The sequence below is a fragment of the Xyrauchen texanus genome, chromosome 20, assembly GCF_025860055.1.
Source record: "Xyrauchen texanus isolate HMW12.3.18 chromosome 20, RBS_HiC_50CHRs, whole genome shotgun sequence".
Lineage (NCBI taxonomy): Eukaryota > Metazoa > Chordata > Actinopteri > Cypriniformes > Catostomidae > Xyrauchen > Xyrauchen texanus.
This window is the reverse complement of record NC_068295.1, coordinates 843,739-865,910: the sequence shown is the minus strand read 5'-3', so window position 1 is coordinate 865,910 and position 22,172 is coordinate 843,739. Positions and strand designations below refer to the sequence as shown.

At 42.4% G+C, this 22,172-nt stretch overlaps 1 protein-coding gene across 1 annotated transcript in view; it reads left to right on the top strand.

Annotated features, from left to right (window-relative positions):
* zmp:0000000755 (phosphofurin acidic cluster sorting protein 1) overlaps positions 1 to 22,172 on the top strand; it is a 90,152-nt gene that overhangs the window by 65,165 nt on the left and 2,815 nt on the right. The window contains exons 12-23 of the mRNA XM_052151211.1: positions 3,726 to 3,838; positions 3,955 to 4,087; positions 4,774 to 4,878; positions 6,034 to 6,140; positions 6,369 to 6,523; positions 7,627 to 7,737; positions 9,511 to 9,613; positions 15,794 to 15,836; positions 15,916 to 15,958; positions 19,414 to 19,552; positions 21,057 to 21,277; positions 21,428 to 21,541. Of these exons, the coding sequence (XP_052007171.1) occupies positions 3,726 to 3,838; positions 3,955 to 4,087; positions 4,774 to 4,878; positions 6,034 to 6,140; positions 6,369 to 6,523; positions 7,627 to 7,737; positions 9,511 to 9,613; positions 15,794 to 15,836; positions 15,916 to 15,958; positions 19,414 to 19,552; positions 21,057 to 21,277; positions 21,428 to 21,541 (1,387 nt within the window). The remainder of the gene's footprint in view (positions 1 to 3,725; positions 3,839 to 3,954; positions 4,088 to 4,773; positions 4,879 to 6,033; positions 6,141 to 6,368; positions 6,524 to 7,626; positions 7,738 to 9,510; positions 9,614 to 15,793; positions 15,837 to 15,915; positions 15,959 to 19,413; positions 19,553 to 21,056; positions 21,278 to 21,427; positions 21,542 to 22,172) is intronic.

Below are 22,172 nucleotides of genomic sequence, written 5' to 3'. Positions count from 1 at the left end.
TTCCACAAGCTTCTCCCAATAAGTTGCTGGAATTTTGTCCCGTTCCTCCAGACAGAACTGGAGTAACTGAGTCAGGTTTGTTCTATGGGATTGAGGTCAGGACTTTGTGATGACCACACCAATACTTTGACTTTGTTGTCTTTAAGCTATTTAGCCACAACTCTGGAGGTGTGCTTGGGGTCATTGTCCATTTGGAAGACCCATTTGTGACCGAGCTTTAACTTCCTGTCTGATGTCTTGAGATGTTGCTTCAATATATCCACATAATGTTCCTTCCTCATGATGTCATCATCTATTTAGTGAAGTGCACCCGTCCCTCCTGCAGCAAAGCACCCCCACAACATGATGCTGCACCCCCATGCTTCACGGTTGGGATGCTGTTCTTCACCCTTTTCCCTCCAAACATAACGATGGTCATTATGGCCAAACAGTTCAATATTGTGTCATCAGACCAGAGGACACAATAAGTCAAAAGTCAGATCTTTGTCCCCATGTGCACTTGCAAACTGTAGTCTGGCTTGTTTATGGTGGTTTTGGAGCAGCGGCTTCTTCCTTGCTGAGCCTTTCAGGTGATGTCCATATAGGACTGGTTTTGCTGTGGATCTAGATACTCGTCCACCTGTTTCCTCCAGCATCTTCACAAGGTCCTTTGCTGTTGTTCTGGGATTGATTTGCACTTTTCACACAAACTACGTTCATCTCTAGGAGACAGAATGCGTCTCCTTCCTGAGCAGTATGATGACTGTGTGGTCACATGGTGTTTATACTTGTGTACTATTGATTGTACAGATGAACGTGGTGCCTTCAGGGGTTTGGGAATTGCTCCCAAGGATGAACCAGACTTGTGGAGGTCCACAATTTAGTTTCTGAGGTCTTGCCTGATTTCTTTTGATTATCTCATGATGTCAAGCAAAGAGGGACTGAGATTAAAGATAAGCCTTAAAATGCATCCACAGGTACACCTCCAATTCAGTACACCTCCTATCAGAAGCTAATTGGCTAATTGTCTAAAGGCTTGACATCATGTTCTGGAATTTTCCAAGCTGCTTAAAGGCACAGTTAACTTAGTGTGTGTAAACTTCTGACCCACTGGAATTGTTTTATAGTCAGTTAAAAGTGAAACAATCGGTCTGTACACACATCTTATAACTTATAAATAAATATAAACTTATAAGTGAACTCAAATTTTGTCATGAGGATTTTGTCAAATGTTATTTAGTAATTCAGACAGACACTGAATGTGTCGTGCTAAATAGTGTACTTCCTGTTTCTCATGTTCATTGTTAAAGAACACCCGCTTCTTCACAGCCTCGTTAAACATCCACCAGGGATGACGTCATTTCCGTTTGGACACATTCACACTGTAACGGGAACGTGGACTTTGAGTGATCCGATCGCAAATCTTTTTGCACCTGTATTTAGCGAGACGGATGTTAATAACGGTCTCTTTCTCGGCCCTGCATGTCTCCTCTCGTGACCTTTCTCTCCCTGTGAGTTTCATACATTATTCAGACTGCGAGGAAATGAGCCACCACCTGCTGTGACCTCTGACCTTTACTGTTGGCGTTACTCGCAGCTGATGAAGCGCTTCATGCAGCTTCAATCTTTTTCATGTGTTCTCAAACCTTCACACCTCATTACCTGAAAACTCAAATAGACATTAAAGGGATCATTCATCTAAACATGACATTTCTGTCATTATTTACTCACTCTCATGTTGTTTCAGACTCGTACATTGTTGTTGTTTCTGTGGAACACAAAAGGAAAAACTTTGAACTCTTTTTTTTACACAATGACCGTTCAGGGTGACTACAAGGGGCGTCGGACCTGAACTTCGGCTGACATGAAAATATGCGCACTTGTGCTGCACGCATTAAAAGCAGTATAGCGTGGGGATTGACTGAATAGAAATTACAACTAGCTGCTTTGAGTCATTGCTTTCCTGATAGACAACAAAGATCAAACTGATGTCTCGCTCAAGCAATCAATAGTCCAGGCTCTGGTTAACCTAAACTAGTAATGAGCGCTCTCAAAATTAGCTTCTTAAAGCTTCGAAACCTTTACTAATCAATTCGAACCAATGTGTGGAGTTTCGAGCACTTAGAAACAATTTAAGTCAGAGCTCTAAAAAGTGTAGATTTTGACATCTTTACCTCTAATGGTGCGTTCACATACAGCGCGAAGCATGCGTTCCACATGGCATGATTACATACAAAGTCGATGCAAAGATGCGAATAGACGTGACAATTCACGTGATTGACTATCAGTGTCCGGATGTCACTGACATACTGACGTAGTTGCAGAATCTGGAAATAATTTCTTCGCGTTGTATTTGAACGCACCATAACGCGAATTGAGCGTTTCGCGCTGTGCGATTACATACAAAGTCAATCCAAAGATGCGAATAGGCATGAATGAACCGAATGACGTGACTCGAACACATGAAAACGCTTAATTTGCATATTCGCTTGAAATTCGCGAGAAATTCGCATGACGCCTACTTGACGTAGTAGCAGAAGAAATCTGTTGCAGCAGTGTCATACATGACACAACGTCATACGTGTACAGAGACCAGACGAAAAAAGATGTCGCTTGGAGGAACGTGAGCGAGGAAGTTCTGAAAATATGCGTGTTTACTTGATTCCAGCTATTGGTTGAACTTTACTATGAACCAAGTCGTAGAAGCCCTCCTCCTGTTACTGGCGCAAATGCCAGTTTAAACACAAATTTTATAATCCAGTGGTCAAGCTCATGCGAGCAATGCGAGGCGAACATTTTATTTGCGTTGTATGTGAACGCTTTATAATTGTGCGTTTATATACAACACGAAGTGAGCGTTTCGTGCAGCACGATTACATACAAAGTCGATGCAAATAGACGCGAATGAAGCAAATGGCACGACTCGAACGCGCAAAATCACTTAATTAGCATGACGCGTTGTCGCGAAAGCCTGTCAGCATTGAGATTGTCCGGATGTCACTGACGTACTGATGTAGTAGCAGAAGAAATCTGGAAAAATGGATGAAACAATTGTTGCAGCGGTGTGTCATACATGACACAACGTCATACATGTGCAGAGACCGGACGATAAAAGACATAGCTTGGAGGAAAGTGCACGAGGAAGTTGGACGACCTGGTAAGTTCGGTAAATATGCGCGTCTACGTGATTCCAGCTATTGGTTGAACTTTACTATGAACCAAGTCGTAGAAGCCCCGCCTCCTATCCTTTTCCGGAAGAGAAGCGGGAATACTCGCGAGGTCGCGTTACTGGCGCGAACGCGAGTTTAAACACACATTTATAATCCAGCGGTCAAACTCGCGCGAGCAATGCAAGGCGAACATTTGATTCACGTTGTATGTGAACGCACCATAACAGTTTCACACCCAACTGAAAGGAACACTACTTGAACTAAAAAATAAACCCATGTCATAACATAAAACGACATAATAAACATTAAACAGAACTGAAAACATAACTATAACCCCCAATATATAATAATAAATAAATAATTAGTCAGTCACTGTGATTTTGACAATCTTGGAAGCTGGTTTGGTACAAATTGGCCATATTAATTATATATATATATATATTGACTGCAGAATGTTGTTGTGATGACATCACAACCAGCCCAGTTTGCGGACCCCCCACACACTTCAAAACTCGTTCCCGGTGGTGACCACATATTCATTCAGTAATGCCTTCATTCTTCTGTGTGTTTGTGCAGGAAATGGATGCAAAGCATCATGGGATAGTAACGGGAGATGTGTCGGTTGGTTTGGAGAACAGCTCTGCTGGAAAACTCTGCAAGACTGATTCACAAAACCACACGAGTCCCAGGTACACCTCACAACAGTTACATCAGAACGTGAACGATTCGCTGATGTGTTTTTCATTCTCTGAGATGTGAGTGGACGGTGCAGCGCTAAGCATCACTTTGTGTTTCTGACCTGCAGTAAAGCTGAGAACAGGGTCCCACTGCGAGCGCACGGCACAACCATGAAGGACCGGCAGAATTCACGAGCTCAGAGCAACCGTACGACCAGCGTGGACAGTGAATATTCACCAGACGCCCGATTCACCGCACAGGTACATCAGAGCGCTTCCAAACCCTCCACAAGGTTAACAAAGTATTTTTAGCATGTCAGTACACGCTTGGGCAGCTACTTTCTATGTAAACAAGCAGCATAAAAGTGCAGCTGTTATCTACTTGAATGGGGAATGTCGCCCATGCCTAAACCTATTAACTGCAGTCTTGACCAACACTAAATATGTGTCGTTTGAAAGCTTATAAGCTGTACTGTCCAATGCATGTGAGACATTATGAGCAAAACTCAACAAGTGCTTTAAAATTTGCAGATAAATCAGAAGTTCTGTTTTTATCATTTATAAAAACATTGTCTCATGACTAAAATCATGTGTGCATGCTATGCAAACCTTTAGTCATTGTTGTGTTTGCATGTGTAATTAGTTCTTATGTACAATTATTATCTTTTATTTGTTTGGAGATGTTTTTGGACACTATGATCAATTATATTTGTAATGTTGTAACTTTTGATTGATTTGTCGTATCAAAACAAAATTATTCACAGATACAGTCGACATGATTGACATGATTTCTGCTGATCGCTCATGAGAAGTTTTGCTCTGGATTACAAATTATATAAAGTCATTTGGTACCTGAAACAGAAACTTTTGAAAAGGACACACTTTGACAGACAGAAATCAGTTTTGACTAGTGTCTGTGATATTTACATGTGTGTTGTGTTTTTCAGGTGCCCCGTAAATCAGTTTATGATCAACTGAATCAGATATTGATCTCTGATGAGAGACTTCCAGAAAATATCATCCTGATCAATACACATGACTGGCAGGGACAGGTGCGTACACTGTGTGTGTGTGTGTGTATACATGTGTGTCTTTGTGTGTGTCTGTGTGTGTGTGTGTGTACATGTGTGTCTTTGTGTGTGTGTGTGTACACGTGTCTTTGTGTGTGTGTGTTTGTGTTTGTGCGTGTGTACACGTGTGTTTGTATGTGTGTGTGTGTTTGTGTGTGTGTGTACATGTGTGTCTTTGTGTGCGTGTGTGTGTGTACGCATATGTGTTTGTATGTGTGTGTGTGTTTGTGTGTGTGTACGTGTATGTGTGTGTGTGCGTTTGTAGACGTGTGTGTTTGTCTGTGTTTGTGTGTACACGTGTGTCTGTGTGTGTGTGTGTGCATGTGTACACGTGTGTTTGTATGTGTGTGTTTGTGTGTGTACATGTGTGTCTTTGTGTGTGTGTGTGTGCGTGTTTGTACACGTGTGTTTGTATGTGTGTTTGTGTGTACATGTGTGTATACGTGTGTGTTTGTGTGTGTGTGTGTGTTTGTGTGTGTGTACATGTGTGTGTTTGTGTGTGTGCACACATGTGTGTTTGTGTGTGAGTTTGTGTGTGTGTTTTGTATTGTGTGTACTGACGCTGACTAGCACACCTGGAGTCGTGAGTTTGAATCCAGGGCGTGCTGAGTGACTCCAGTCGGGTCTCCTTAGCAACCAAATTGGCCCGGTTGCTAGGGAGGGTAGAGTCACATGGGGTAACCTCCTCGTGGTCGCTATATTGTGGTTCTCGCTCTCGGTGGGGCGTGTGGTGAGTTGTGCGCGGATGTTGCAGAGAATAGCGTGAAGCCTCCACACGTCTCCATGGTAACACGCTCAACAAGTCACGTGATAAGATGCGCGGATTGACGGTGTCAGACGTGAAGGCAACTGAGATTCGTCCTCCACCACCCGGATTGAGGCGAGTCACTACGCCACCACGAGGACTTAGAGCACATTGGGAATTGGGCGTTACAAATTGGGGCGATGGGGGGGGGGTGATAATAAGAAACATAATATGCCCATAAGTGTCCAAGGGGAATGTAATCAAAGCCAAGGGGAATTTTCCACTTCTTGGAAGTGTGCAAGGAAGGGCCCAGGAGGCCACACGCGCTCCCCTCCTGGGTTCGTGGTGCAAGGGGCGGTGGCATCCTTGTGATAATTATGTGTGTCTTGTAGTATGTAGCAGAAGTTCTTCAGAAACAGTCTCAGCCCATCGTGTCCACCTGTTCGGCTGCTGATGTTCAGGCTGCATTTAACACCATCATCACACGCATTCAGAGATTGTGAGTACACACACACACACACACACACACACACACACACACACACACACACACACACACACACACACACACACACACACACACATATATACAGTGTGTGTATAACCGCAGACATCTGAATCAGTGTAAATCTCTCACTGTCACATACAGTATCATTCCAACAGCAGATATATATAAAGACAATGTTCCTTATATATGATTGATCTGTGTCATGTGACTCTCTGACAGCTGTAACTGTAACGCTCAGACTCCACCCACCGTCAAGGTGGCAGTGGCGGGCGATCAGAGTTATCTCAGTACTGTACTGCGCCTCTTCGTGGATCAACTCGCCAATAAGACGCCTGATTGGCTGAGCTACATTCGCTTCCTTGTCATCCCCATTGGTGAGTATTTACCGTTTAACCCTTTAAGCTCTGAAGATTTCCTGTTTCAGTGGCATACCCAAATTAAAGGATTATAATTAAAAAAATAAAATCAAGGATGGTCTAGTGTTTGGTAACATTGTAAAGAAAACTTTTTAAATTTGATAATGGTATAGATGATGATTTGAGACTCTCATTCTAAGACTCTCAAACTAAGAAACTATTAAAAAATCACACACAAATTTTTTTTGCCAAAAATTTACTTTTTTGTGTTATTTTTCTGATTTGACATTTTATATCTCTGGGAGTAAATAAAGTGGCTCCGAAAAACTGCTTTTGTTTTATTCCCAATCATGTCGACTGTATCTGAGAAGATACGACAAATCAATCAAAAGTTCCAACATTACAAATATAATTGATCATAGTGTCCAAAAACATCTCCAAACAAATAAAAGATAATAACTGTACATAAGAACTAATTACACATGCAAACACAACAATGACTAAAGGTTTGCATAGCATGCACACATGATTTTAGTCATGAGATTTCACAGAATGAGTTTCATTCTGTGTCATTTGAGTCATCATTGAGTCTGTGTCGTGTATTTGGCGCCATCTCCTGGTGGTCATATGTAACATTGTGCTTCATGTGGATTATCTAATGATCTATACATCTGATTATCTTGTGTGTGGACTCCATTGAAAGATAATCACAGACTCTCACAGATATTTTATGTTCCGTTTATGTTTCGTGAATTTATCTCAGCTTATAATCAACACCAACATAATAGTTAAAGACATATATTTAGCTGTTACTCGCTATATTTTTATCTGTGAGTAAAACAAATATGCTGGTTGTATTTTACTCATTAAGAGCTTTCCAACGACATATGACACATGAATATTTGATGAGAGTACAGTGCACATTTTTTCTCTAAATTATCTCATTTATCTTTATATTTCAAAGCACTTGTTCAGTTTTTGGTCATAATGTTTACATGCATGTGAAAGTAGAGATTATAAGCTTTCAAACAATACCAAAAGTTTTTTTATGAGCAAAAAATACTTGATTATTGTGATCGTGATGTTCGTGAAGACTGAAGCTTCTTTTATCTGTTCTGAAGGCTCTCATCCGCTTGCGAAGTACGTGTCATCGTTCGACAGTAAATTCAACAGTATGTTCATGGAGCCATCGTGGAGAGAGCTGTTCTGCCGGACAGAACCTCCAACCACAGGTACTGAGAGACTAAACGTTCATTTCAGAATCAGAATGAGCTTCTTTGCCAAGTGTTCTCACGTACACAAGGAAGTGCACACAGAATATTACAGTGAGACACAGATTAGAAAACAAGGTAAGAGTATAAATAGACATAGATAGTATAAATAGTAGGGATGCACATATCCTCACAGAAACTGATGTATGATGTCACAGTATCTGTGAGCTCGTCCAGGTCTGTGGATGCAGCTTCATAAACACTCCAATCAGTGCAGTTAAAGCAGGCTTGTAGTTCCAGCTCTGCTTCATTGGTCCAATTCTTTACAGTTTTTATTACAGGTTTAGCAGAGTTTAGTTTCTGCCTGTAGGTTGGAAGCAGATTAACCAGACAGTGATCAGAGAGTCCCAAAGCTGCACGTGGGACAGAGTGATCTGCATCCTTTATTGTTGTGTAGCAGTGATCCAATATATTTCGGTGGTAGGGCGGAGGGCAGGGCCGGGTTTTGATTCTGCACATCCGGCCCCTAATAAGGCTAATCAAGCCTCTGAGAGGGATAAATGCTGACTGGAGACGGTAGAGTCCTCGCCACTACCATCCACCCCAATGGAGCAGCCGTGGCTATCTGCCGGAGGACGGAGGAGCCCGGCTGCCTGAGAGCGGACGGATTGGCTGGCGACTTCGAAGGGAGAAGGGGCTTCTAACCGACCACCTGGAGCAGTCAGGGCCGCTGCCAGGGGCGGAGGAGACCCCTACCAGCCGCTGAAACGTGGTGGGGTCTGAGACCGCCGACCGGGGAGGGGCTTCTGGCTGTCTGCCTGGAGCAGGAGAACCGCTGCCAGGGGCGGGGGAGACCCCTTCTGTTTCCCGAGAACGCGGCAGGGCTTTCCGTCCGCCTGGGGCCGAAAGACTGCCTCCTATCCATCCGGGGAGTCACGGCTGTCGTCCATTGGAAGTTGGAGGAGTGGCCGAGGACCAAGCTACGGCGTATCGGAGAACCGGCGTGTAAGTGGTTTATTTTCTCTCTCTCTCCCACCTCCTATCGCCGCTACGGCGTGTAGGTGTCCCCTCCCCTGATCCAGGTAGACAGGGATGACCTGCCGGCAGACGGGGCGGAAGGCACGCCCCTCTGAGATGTCATGCCGGGGGCTTCCTGGCCTGAGAGAATGAGGGAGGAATGTGGGAGGGCGGAGCCGGGTCGTGATTCTGCACATCCGGCCCCTAATCAGGCTAATCAAGGGATAAAGGCCGACCGAAGATGGTAGTGCGACAGAGAGAGATATTTACGGGCAGCTGTCCGACACCTGTGTGTGTTTGTATTTTTGTTTAGTTCTTCATTAAACTATTATTTATGTCATCAAGCCTGTTCTCACCTCCTCCTTTCCCCTAACCGCTTTACAATTTCTTTCTCTAGTGGGTTATGTGATGTGTTGTTTGTATTTGGGCAGTTCACGGGTGAGGTTTGCTCTTTTAAAATTTCCCAGAATTATGATAAGTGAGTCTGGGTGTTGTTGCTCCGTGTCTGTGATGCTGCGTTCACGCATGCTTGTGGTGGGATATAAAAACTCACCGGAATGAATGAGGAGAATTCCCGCTACGAGTAGAAAGGCTAACAGTTATTAAAGAGTGCTTCCAAATTAGGACAGTGCATCTTCTTCTGTGCTGTTACGTCTGAGCAAAACCTTTCGCTGATGTAACAACATGTTCCACCGCCTCTCGTTTTCCCCATTTTGGACCCTACATACTGGCAGATAAACACTGATGTGTATTGTGTGTGTTTGTGTGTCTGTACAGACAGTGTTGATGTGGCAGGACGGATCGTTCAGTATCTGGCAGGTGCAAACGTCTCTCATCAGTTCCCCATCTCTGAAGCCATGCTCACCTACCGACAGAAGAGGTACGTGTGTGTGTGTGTGTGTGTGTGTGTGAGTGTGTGTGTGAGTGTGTATTTATCACTTTGTGGGGACCAAATGTCCCCATAAGGATAGTAAAACCCGAAATGTTTGACCTTGTGGGGACATTTGTGGAAAACAGCTTATAAATCATACTAAATTATGTTTTTATTGGTGTGGTGGTGGCGTAGTGGTTAAAGCACAGGGCTGTTAATCAGAAGGTCAAAGGTTCTAACCCCACAGTCACCACCATTGTGTCCTTGAGTAAGGCACTTAACTCCAGGTTGCTCCGGGGGGATTGTCCCTGTAATAAGTGCACTGTAAGTCGCTTTGGATAAAAGCATCTGCCAAATGCATACATGTAAATGTAAATGTTTTTTGAAAATGTAAAAATGCAGAAAGTTTTCTGTGAGGGTTAGGTTTAGGGGTAGGGTTAGGTTTAGGGGATAGAATATAAAGTTTGTACAGTATAAAAACCATTATGTCTATGGAAAGTCCCCATAAAACATGGAAACACAAGAGTGTGTGTGTGTGTGTGTGAGTGTGTGTGTGTGTGTGTGTGTGTGTGTGTGTGTGTGAGTGTGTGTCTGTGTGTGAGTGAGTGTGTGTGTGTGTGTGAGTGTGTGTGTGTGTGTGTGTGTGTGTGTGTTTTGAGTGTGTGTGTGTGTGTGTGTGTGTGTGTGTGTGTGTGTGTGTGTGTGTGTGTGTGTGTGTGTGTGTGTGTGTGTGTGTGTGTGTGTGTGTGTTTGAGTGTGTGTGTCTGTGTGTGTGTGTGTGTGTGTGTTTTTGAGTGTGTGTGTGTGTGTGTGTGTGTGTTTGAGTGTGTGTGTGTGTGTGTGTGTGTGTGTGTGTTTGAGTGTGTGTGTGTGTGAGTGTGTGTGTGTGTGTGTGTGTGTGTGTGTGTGTGTGTGTGTGTGTGTGTGACTCTTGAAACTTGTGCTAATAGCATCATGTCTTCTCTTATCCTGATGAATGTCACAAACTGCTTTGTGAAACATATTCAAATCACACCTCCTTTTAATGCGTTGTCTTCTTGAACACTGTGCTGGATTCTGTCTGGGCTCATTGTGTAAACTGTAATCCACACTCATTGTTTGGTCTGACTGAGTGGTGGTGGTGGGCTAGCACATAGCTGGGCTAAAGTCACATCCAGTACCACTGGTTATCATCCAGTAAGGTCTGTATTACATGGTTCGGTTGATCCCCACAGTCACCACCATTGTGTTCTTGAGTAAGACACTTAACTCCAGGTTGCTCCGGGGGGATTGTCCCTGTAATAAGTGCTCTGTATAATACATTGGTACTCAGAAGGTTGCTGGTTCGATCCCCACAGTCACCACCATTGTGTCCTTGAGTAAGACACTTAACTCCAGGTTGCTCCGGGGGGATTGTCCCTGTAATAAGTGCTCTGTATAATACATTGGTACTCAGAAGGTTGCTGGTTCGATCCCCACAGTCACCACCATTGTGTCCTTGAGTAAGACACTTAACTCCAGGTTGCTCCGGGGGGATTGTCCCTGTAATAAGTGCACTGTAAGTCGCTTTGGATAAAAGCATCTGCCAAATGCATACATGTAAATATAATATAATATACTAAAACAACACAAGAGTGTGAAATGAACTCATTTATAATTAACTCTGAGTGATTCCACACAAATCAAACTGATGGTAAATTAATTTAATGTGATTTTTTTTAGAGCAGCAGCTTTTCTTTTACTTGTTTTTTATGTATTTATTATTTGGTTTGCCCAATCTTTCCTCCGTTTTTATGGTCTAATTTTTATATTCTGCAAAGTGCTTTACAGCCTCTATTATTATTATTATTATTATTAGGGATTCAAACCCTATTGTAATTGTAAGGATTTATTATTATTATCATTATTCTGCCCTAAAACTGATCAAAGCGTAGAAGCTGTAGAGAGCTGAAACTTTGAGGGAAGGCCCGATCGGCCTCAAGGTGGCGCCATTGTGCTCATGTTTACGTTTTGGCCAATAACTCCCAAAAGGTTTGTTGCACACTCATGTATCTAACATCATTGGACTCCTTGGCCCAAGACGAGCAAAACGTATATCTCCGATTTCATTTCATTCAAAAAGTGTTTGCGCTAATTTGCATAATTAAAAAAAACGACTTTTCCGTACTCCTCCTAGGCCCTATGTCTGATTTGCATGAAAATTGGTGTGTGTCTACTATGAACCCTCCTAACAAAATATTTTCAAATTAATTTGGATTCGTCGAAGCGTTAGGAAGATATAAGCCAACTAATTGGTCAGGCGTCATCCATTTTTGTACGTATTGGCCAATATCTACCAAACGAAAAGGCCAAATGTTACGAAACTAGATACACATAGACAAAAGTACATTCTGAGGATGCACGCAAAATCACTAAAAATGTGCCTATAGGGGGCGCTACAACAAAAAAATGCTCATAACTCCGCAACTGTATTATCAATGAAGTTGAAAATTGGTATGCTTCTTGCAGGGGCCAAAAGCTACAGTATGACTCCAGCAGCCAATCAAATTTCAGCAAAATGGCTGTATAAATGGTGTGGAAAGTATTGTATATTATCCAATGTTAACAGCGATTGTGAACTACATCTAGGACTCCCTAGGTCAATATTTATCAAATAAAATTTGAATTTTAGTTATTTATTTAGTTATTTAGGGGTTGCATTTATCATGTGGGTTTGACCAAGTGTATCAAAAAGCCTATAATTTCTAAAATAAATATTTTTTGAGATTGGGTGCTTTGTGGATTTATAACACTTAAAAATGACACCCATAACAATTATACTGTTTCAGAATCGTTGAACACAAGACATCAGAGTCATATTTAACCAGTTTGCAAAATCAGGAACTTACAAAGTACATATACATGTACAAATACATAACTTTTTTTACATACTTTAAACTTCTTAAAAGGCTTGAACCCGACAATTGCTGCTTGCAGCTATATTTATTATTATTATTATTATTGTTATTAACTCGTTTTTTCTCATCTTTTGTTTGCATTCCAAGGAAGAGAAGTTTGTATTTTGATTTTTACATCAGGTATATGACCTCTGACCTCTGCTCATCTCTACTTTTGATTGGTTCTCCATTTCCTGACCACTGTCACATGGGTTCATCGCTCAGATCTCATTTGTGTCTTGTGGTGATTCATGCTGAACTTTGACTTCACGCTGTTCACAGTCCTTATTGAAAAAACAAATGTAGCCATAGTAACAGAACATATTTAAATTAATTTCATAGACTGTTTACTGCAAATATATATATAATTAAAACCTGAAACAATATGAATAAACAAAAAACATGTCTGCTCTGCCTTTTACATAAATGTATAGCATTGAGCACAATGTTCAGTGGGTCTCCTTATTTTTATTAATGAATTTATAACAATTCAATTATTTTAAAGACTTACATATGAGCTCTTCCATGCAACAGATTTATTTTCATTGTCCATATAAAGCAGTTAATTCCTGCTAATTGTCTTTTTACATGACATCAGTAATATCTTAATGAGATACAGTACTCATCCTCTTCAAAAGGTGATTTTAAATGTTGCCCATGTAACTTGTTGAAAATTACATTTTATTTATTAATATGTGACTGCAAGTGATTAAGTGTCTAATTGTCAGTGAATTAGATTTTTACCTGAACAGTAATGAATCAGAGAGAGAGAGATGATGATGATGATGATGATGATGATGAAGATGATTGTTTGAATGTTGAATGTGTCAGTTCAACTCATTAGTCTGTAAATGTGACACATTCAAGGAAAGAACTGTTTGGAGACAAACATATAGCTTTTCAGTTTGAAGGAGCTGATAATATCTCCTGCACTCCTGGGCCCATATTCACACAGATTTCCCAAGTCGTTCTCCAAAGAGAACGACTTTCCTGGAGGTTTTGCCTACAGTTTTTCTCAATCGCTTCGGCTCAGTTCTCGAATGAGAATGGCAAAATGATCCATTCAGTTATCAAAATCTGTCAGGCATACATGTATATTCCAGAAATATGACATGGAATGTTTTTTCATTGTTGCATTGTCATTTTGTGGCCATTTTCTGTTCACTATATGACTTTACAATGGACATGCATATGTGAATTGTCTGTTTACATGTAACACATTGCTATGAAAATAAATTTACTCTAATTATACAAATGTGCATCTCATTTTTCTGTGTACCACAGTATTCTACAGTATTCTACAGTATTGACTTTCCCCAGTAAACTTTTACCTACTGTTGAATCGGTATCTCAAAAGCTCTGTGTGATACACAATAACATTCAGCTAGACAGAACTCTATAGTACAGGACAATAAGCAGTCAGTGTCAACAAAAACTGTAGAACACAAATGACATTTGTATATAACAAACATTTCCAGGGTTGAATGCCATGCTGAAAAAAACATCTAAACATTTTGATAGATACGGCTCACACGATGACAAAAACACTTTTCATTTTGGTGGCATTGGCCAATTTACTGACACAATAATTCGGTTTTGAAGCATGAATGAAAAGTTTTGGGTGAGTTACTACATTTTTCAGACATGTTTTGACAATTGCGGTTACAGTTTAGAGAATGTTAAGAACAAAAAATGAGCCAAAGCCATTGAGAAAAACTGTCAAACTTATTCACAAAACTGCTAAGAGCAAGATAAGATAATATATACTGTATATACATATATCCATACATTTGATAAATAGACAGACAGACCGACAGACAGATAGATAGATAGACAGACAGACAGACAGACAGATGATAGATAGATAGACAGACAGACAGACGGATGGATAGATAGATAGATAGATAGACAGACAGACAGACAGACCGACAGACAGATAGATAGATAGACAGACAGACAGACAGACAGACAGATGATAGATAGATAGACAGACAGACAGACAGATAGATAGATAGATAGATAGACAGACAGACAGACAGACAGACAGACAGACAGATGATAGATAGATAGACAGATGATAGATAGATAGATAGACAGATAGATAGACAGATGATAGATAGATAGATAGATAGACAGATAGATAGACAGACAGATAGATAGACAGATAGATAGATAGACAGACAGATAGATAGACAGATAGATAGACAGACAGATAGATAGATAAATAGACAGACAGACCTACAGACAGATAGATAGACAGATGATAGATAGATAGACAGATGATAGATAGATAGACAGATAGATAGACAGACAGATAGATAGACAGATGATAGATAGATAGATAGATAGACAGACAGATAGATAGACAGATAGATAGATAGACAGACAGATAGATAGACAGATAGATAGACAGACAGATAGATAGATAAATAGACAGACAGACCTACAGACAGATAGATAGACAGATGATAGATACATAGACAGACAGACAGACAGATGATAGATAGACAGATGATAGATAGATAGATAGACAGACAGACAGACAGACAGATGATAGATAGATAGACAGACCGACAGACAGATAGATAGACAGATGATAGATAGATAGACAGACAGACAGACAGACAGATGATAGATAGATAGACAGATGATAGATAGATAGATAGACAGACAGACAGACAGATGATAGATAGATAGACAGATGATAGATAGATAGACAGACCGACAGACAGATAGATAGATAGACAGATGATAGATAGATAGATAGACAGATGATAGATAGACAGATAGATAGACAGATAGATAGACAGATAGATAGATAGACAGATGATAGATAGATAGATAGACAGATAGATAGATAGATAGATAGACAGATAGATAGATAGATAGACAGATAGATAGATAGATAGATAGATAGATGGATAGATAGACAGATAGATAGATAGACAGATGATAGATAGATAGATAGATAGATAGATAGATAGACAGATAGATAGATAGACAGACAGACAGACAAATGATAGATAGATAGACAGACGGACGGTGTCATTCGTGTACACATCAAACTGTAAAAGTGTCCTAAAAATCATCCTTTCCTCTCCTGGAGTCTTTGAGCGTTCAGTTTCAGTCGTCATTTTGTGATTTATCATCATCATCCCTACAAAGACACCCTTCATTTCACTGACACGTGTTTATTTGCTGAGATGGACATTACAGTGTCTGCTGGAACATTTATTGTCTGTCTGTCTGTCTGTCTGTCTGTCTGTCTCTCTAGTCCGGATGAAGACTCTTGCCAAAAGTTTGTGCCATTTATCGGGGTAAGACTCCAGAACTCTAAAATCACGTCAATCTGATGTGATCATGTGACTGTGAGACTGAAGCATGTTGTGTTTTCAGGTGGTGAAGGTGGGGATCGTGGAACACAGTCTCTCAACATCAGGTGAGACACAATATGACACACTGTCACATGTGAACGGGAACATAGAAGCAGATGATCTGCGTTTGATGTTTGGAAATGACAGTGACACGAGTGAGTCCAGTACTCGTGGGTTTATGGTTTGAGTGTTTCTTAGTGTATGATGTGGAGCAGAAGGCCACAGGAAATGAGGTCACGTCTCTGATGCATGTGTATATGGCGTGTTTTACGCTCTCATTCTCTCAATATAAATAGATTTTACAGCGTGTGGCATTTATAGTCATGATGTGTGTTGCGGCCGCAGGCGAGTCAGCGCATCGACTCGTGAGTGTTTCTGGGTCACATATAATCCGGCACATACAGTAATACTACACGTCCTCTGCATGTTTATTAATGCTTATGTTAATGCTATCAGCTATTCATGTTTTACTGTATTCCAGAATTCTATGCACAGATTCTATGAGGGTCTAGACATATAAGGGGTCATGTCACGAGGAATCAAATTTTGATTCATCTTGTTGTTCCAGTTCCTTTTCTCCCCAATTCCCACTACTTAGTAGGTCCTCATGGTGGCGCGGTTATTCGCCTCAATCCGGGTGGTGGAGGACAAGTATCAGTTGCCTCCACGTCTGAGACCGTCAATCCGTGCATCTGATCACGTGACTCGTTGTGCATGACACCACAGAGACTCACAGCATGTGGAGACTCATGCTACTCTCCACGATCCACACACAACTCACCACACGCCCCATTGAGAGAACCACTAATCACCACCACGAGGAGGTTACCCCATGTGACTCTCCCCTCCCTAGCAACCGGGACAATTTGGTTACCCCATGTGACTCTACCCTCCCTAGCAACCAGGACAATTTGGTTACCCCATGTGACTCTACCCTCCCTAGCAACTGGGCCAATTTGGTTACCCCATGTGACTCTACCCTCCCTAGCAACCGGGACAATTTGGTTACCCCATGTGACTCTACCCTCCCTAGCAACGGGACAATTTGGTTACCCCATGTGACTCTACCCTCCCTAGCAACGGGACAATTTGGTTACCCCATGTGACTTTACCCTCCCTAGCAACCGGGTCAATTTGGTTACCCCATGTGACTCTACCCTCCCTAGCAACCGGCCCAATTTGGTTACCCCATGTGACTCTACCTTCCCTAGCAACCGGGACAATTTGGTTACCCCACATGACTCTACCTTCCCTAGCAACTGGGACAATTTGGTTACCCCACATGACTCTACCTTCCCTAGCAACCGGGACAATTTGGTTACCCCATGTGACTCTACCCTCCCTAGCAACCGGGTCAATTTGGTTACCCCATGTGACTCTACCCTCCCTAGCAACCGGCCCAATTTGGTTACCCCATGTGACTCTACCTTCCCTAGCAACCGGGACAATTTGGTTACCCCACATGACTCTACCTTCCCTAGCAACCGGGACAATTTGGTTACCCCACATGACTCTACCTTCCCTAGCAACCGGGACAATTTGGTTACCCCATGTGACTCTACCCTCCCTAGCAACCGGCCCAATTTGGTTACCCCATGTGACTCTACCCTCCCTAGCAACCGGCCCAATTTGGTTACCCCATGTGACTCTACCCTCCCTAGCAACCAGGACAATTTGGTTACCCCATGTGACTCTACCCTCCCTAGCAACCAGGACAATTTGGTTACCCCATGTGACTCTCCCCTCCCTAGCAACCGGGACAATTTGGTTACCCCATGTGACTCTACCCTCCCTAGCAACCAGGACAATTTGGTTACCCCATGTGACTCTACCCTCCCTAGCAACTGGGCCAATTTGGTTACCCCATGTGACTCTACTCTCCCTAGCAACCGGGACAATTTGGTTACCCCATGTGACTCTACCCTCCCTAGCAACAGGACAATTTGGTTACCCCATGTGACTCTACCCTCCCTAGCAACCGGGACAATTTGGTTACCCCATGTGACTTTACCCTCCCTAGCAACCGGGCCAATTTGGTTACCCCATGTGACTCTACCCTCCCTAGCAACCGAGCCAATTTGGTTACACCATGTGACTCTACCCTCCCTAGCAACCGGGCCAATTTGGTTGCCCCATGTGACTCTACCCTCCCTAGCAACCGGCCCAATTTGGTTACCCCATGTGACTCTACCCTCCCTAGCAACCGGCCCAATTTGGTTACCCCATGTGACTCTACCCTCCCTAGCAACCGGCCCAATTTGGTTACCCCATGTGACTCTACCCTCCCTAGCAACCGGCCCAATTTGGTTACCCCATGTGACTCTACCCTCCCTAGCAACCAGGACAATTTGGTTACCCCATGTGACTCTACCCTCCCTAGCAACCAGGACAATTTGGTTACCCCATGTGACTCTCCCCTCCCTAGCAACCGGGACAATTTGGTTACCCCATGTGACTCTACCCTCCCTAGCAACCAGGACAATTTGGTTACCCCATGTGACTCTACCCTCCCTAGCAACTGGGCCAATTTGGTTACCCCATGTGACTCTACCCTCCCTAGCAACCGGGACAATTTGGTTACCCCATGTGACTCTACCCTCCCTAGCAACGGGACAATTTGGTTACCCCATGTGACTCTACCCTCCCTAGCAACCGGGACAATTTGGTTACCCCATGTGACTTTACCCTCCCTAGCAACCGGGCCAATTTGGTTACCCCATGTGACTCTACCCTCCCTAGCAACCGAGCCAATTTGGTTACACCATGTGACTCTACCCTCCCTAGCAACTGGGCCAATTTGGTTGCCCCATGTGACTCTACCCTCCCTAGCATCCGGGCCAATTTGGTTGCCCCATGTGACTCTACCCTCCCTAGCAACCGGGACAATTTGTTTGCCCCATGTGACTCTACCCTCCCTAGCAACCGAGACAATTTGGTTGCCCCATGTGACTCTACCCTCCCTTGCAACCAGGATAATTTGGTTGCTTAGGAGACCTGACTGTAGTCACTCAGCATTGTCTATTCATTATTATGGGCTGTTATAAAATAATCTTTTACAAAATGTACATAAGATTGCAAAATCAAAATATAATGCATCATATTTTGTCATTATGTGACAGTTCACTGCCCAACTCAAAGAAAGAATGTGCACAGTTGAAGTTCAGTTTTGAAGATGTTGCGTTCTGTTCCATTTAGCTGCGCTCTATCCAGCTGTAACGGTCAGAGTGTGTTCCGCCCATATAATGTCTATGGGACCGCCGCGTTATGCTATGCTATGCTAAGCTTGTAGGCTCTTATTGTTAGAAGGGCTCTGCGGCGCTGTGTTTGTAATGTGTCCGTGTCATGACTCCGGGTGGACACATTACAAACGTTCAGTCCTTCACACCAGTGTTTACATTGAATTAACGGTAAATGTGTTAATCACAATTAAGAAAAAATGAACACGTTAAACTTTTTTAATTAATGGCTTGCATAAATGTGTTAATTCTGACGGCTTTAAATTGTCTTTTTGTTCTCTCAGTGGATTCTGATGATGCGATGGGCGGTAATATGGGCATCGTGCCCTCGCTTCCACCGCAGTCTGCCACGCCCTATGGGAAAGACATTTATGGGACTCCTCCCCCTTCCCCGTCTGCATGTGCTGTGTTCACTGGAGCTGGGTATGACATCATATAGCCATTGACCAATCACAATCAAGTATTCCAGAGAGCTGTGCCATAAGTTACATTTGAATTCATTTTAGTGTGTGTGTGTGTCTGTGTGTGTGTGTCTGTGTGTGAATGTCTGCATGTGTGTGTGTTTGTGTATGTATGTGTGTGTGTGTGTGTGTGTTTGTATGCATGTGTTTGTGTGTGTATGTATGTGTATGTGTTTGTTTGCATGCATGTGTTTGTGTGTGTACGTGTGTGTTTTTATGCGTGTGTGTTTTTATGCGTGTGTGTTTGTTTGTATGCATGTGATTGTTTGTGTGTTTGAATGCATGTGTTTTTTTGTGTGTGTGTGTATGCATGTGTGTGTTTGTTTGCATGCATGTGTTTGTGTGTGTACGTGTGTGTTTTTATGCGTGTGTGTTTGTTTGTATGCATGTGATTGTTTGTGTGTTTGAATGCATGTGTTTTTTTGTGTGTGTGTGTATGCATGTGTGTGTTTGTTTGCATGCATGTGTTTGTGTGTGTACGTGTGTGTTTTTATGCGTGTGTGTTTGTTTGTATGCATGTGATTGTTTGTGTGTTTGAATGCATGTGTTTTTTTGTGTGTGTGTGTATGCATGTGTGTGTTTGTTTGCATGCATGTGTTTGTGTGTGTACGTGTGTGTTTTTATGCGTGTGTGTTTGTTTGTATGCATGTGATTATTTGTGTGTTTGAATGCATGTGTTTTTTTGTGTGTGTGTGTATGCATGTGTGTGTTTGTTTGTGTGTGTGTGCATATGTGTGTGTGTGTGTGTATATGTTTGTTTGTGTGTGTGTGTGTTTGTATGCATGTGTTTGTGTGTATGTGTGTGTGTGTTTGTATACATGTGTTTGTTTGTGCTTGTGTGCATATGTGTTTGTGTATGTATGTGTATGTGTGTTTGCATGCATGTGTTTGTTTGTGTGTGTGAGTGCATATGTGTGTGTGTATTTGTTTGTTTGTGTGTGTGTGCATATGTGTGTGTGTGTGTGTGTGTGGGTTTGTATGCATGTGTTTGTGTGTATGTGTGTGTATGCATGTGTGTGTTTGTTTGTATGCATGTGTTTGTTTGTGTGTTTGTATTCATGTGTGTGTTTGTGTTTGTATTCATGTGTGTGTTTGTGTTTGTATGCATGTGTTTGTTTGTGCTTGTGTGCATATGTGTGTTTGCATGCATGTGTTTGTGCGTTTACGTGTGTGTGTGTGTGTGTGTCTTTGTGTTTGTACGCACGTGTCTGTGTGTATTTGCATGCATGTGTTTGTGTGTGTGTGTGTGTGTTTGTGTGTGTTTGCATGCATGTGTTTGTGTGTGTGTGTGTGTTTGTGTGTGTTTGTATGCATGTGTTTGTGTGTTTACGTGTGTGTGTGTGTGTGTGTGTGTGTGTGTGTGTGTGTGTGTGTGTGTGTGTGTGTGTGTGTGTGTGTGTGTGTGTGTGTGTGTGCATGTATCTGTATGTGTGTGTGTGTGTGTGTGTGTGTGTGTGTGTGTGTAGTTCTCTGTGTACAGGTGGCGAGCTGATAGGACTGCAGGTGGATTACTGGACGTGTCCGAGTGAGAAGAGGCGTGAAGGAGAGAAGCGTGACGTGTGTTTGAAGAACACTCTGAAGAGCAACTTTCGCTCTCTGCAGGTCAGCCGTCTGCCCAGCGGCAGGGAACTGAACGCCCCTCACAGTATGGCCATGACCGTCGTCACCAAAGAGAAGAACAAGAAAGGTATTTAAACTCCTCATTATGAGTTCATCATTCACTAACAGAGGAAATTCATTCATCCCATAAACTGTCCCTGTGCCCATACGCTGATGTTGTGTTCAGTATATTCTGTAGATGTGTGGTTTATTGTGTGTGTGTGTGTGTGTGTTTCAGTGATTTTTCTCAGTAAGAAACTGAAGGAGAAGGACGTGGATTCTAAGAGTCAGGTGATCGATGGCATCAGTCGACTCATCTGTACAGCCAAACATCAGCACACCATGCTCAGAGGTGACGCTCACCCTCTCATCTGTCAATCATTTCATGAATTTAAAGCTGAAGTGTGTAAACCGTAAACACTGTGTTGCGTTCACACCGCTGCCGCCACTCGTCGTCTTTCGGCGGCGCCCAGCTACAATTATTAAATTATCAAATGAGAAAGATGTCTGCGACTTGAACCACAACAGTGAGCATTTTTGTGTGGCTTGCCCGTATCTCGCCCATATCTCGGCCACACCCCTCTCACCACTTGCGTGTGAAGTCAGTCTCCATACAGTAAATCCGCTTCTGTGCTTATTATATCCGGGACTTAAAGAAGCGTCTAGTGCTTCACATGATCAGTTTCTATGCTAGGATGTGCCTGTAGACAAGGCCTTAATTACCTCGCCAAACTCCTCCACACTGATTATTAATATCGTCTAATGATTCTGTAAATATTGTGTTGTATGTATGATAACATGTTTACTGGGAGAAAAAACTGAATATAAATGATACTATTTCTATTTTAATTCTACTCTAAATTCAGATTCTGTATCATGTTTGCTATTTCAATTCAAATTCAGGCATTAAAATTATATTTAAAAGGCATTCTCCGTAATAGTGTGTGTTTATGTGGGTGTGCGTGTGTTTGTGTGTGTGTGTG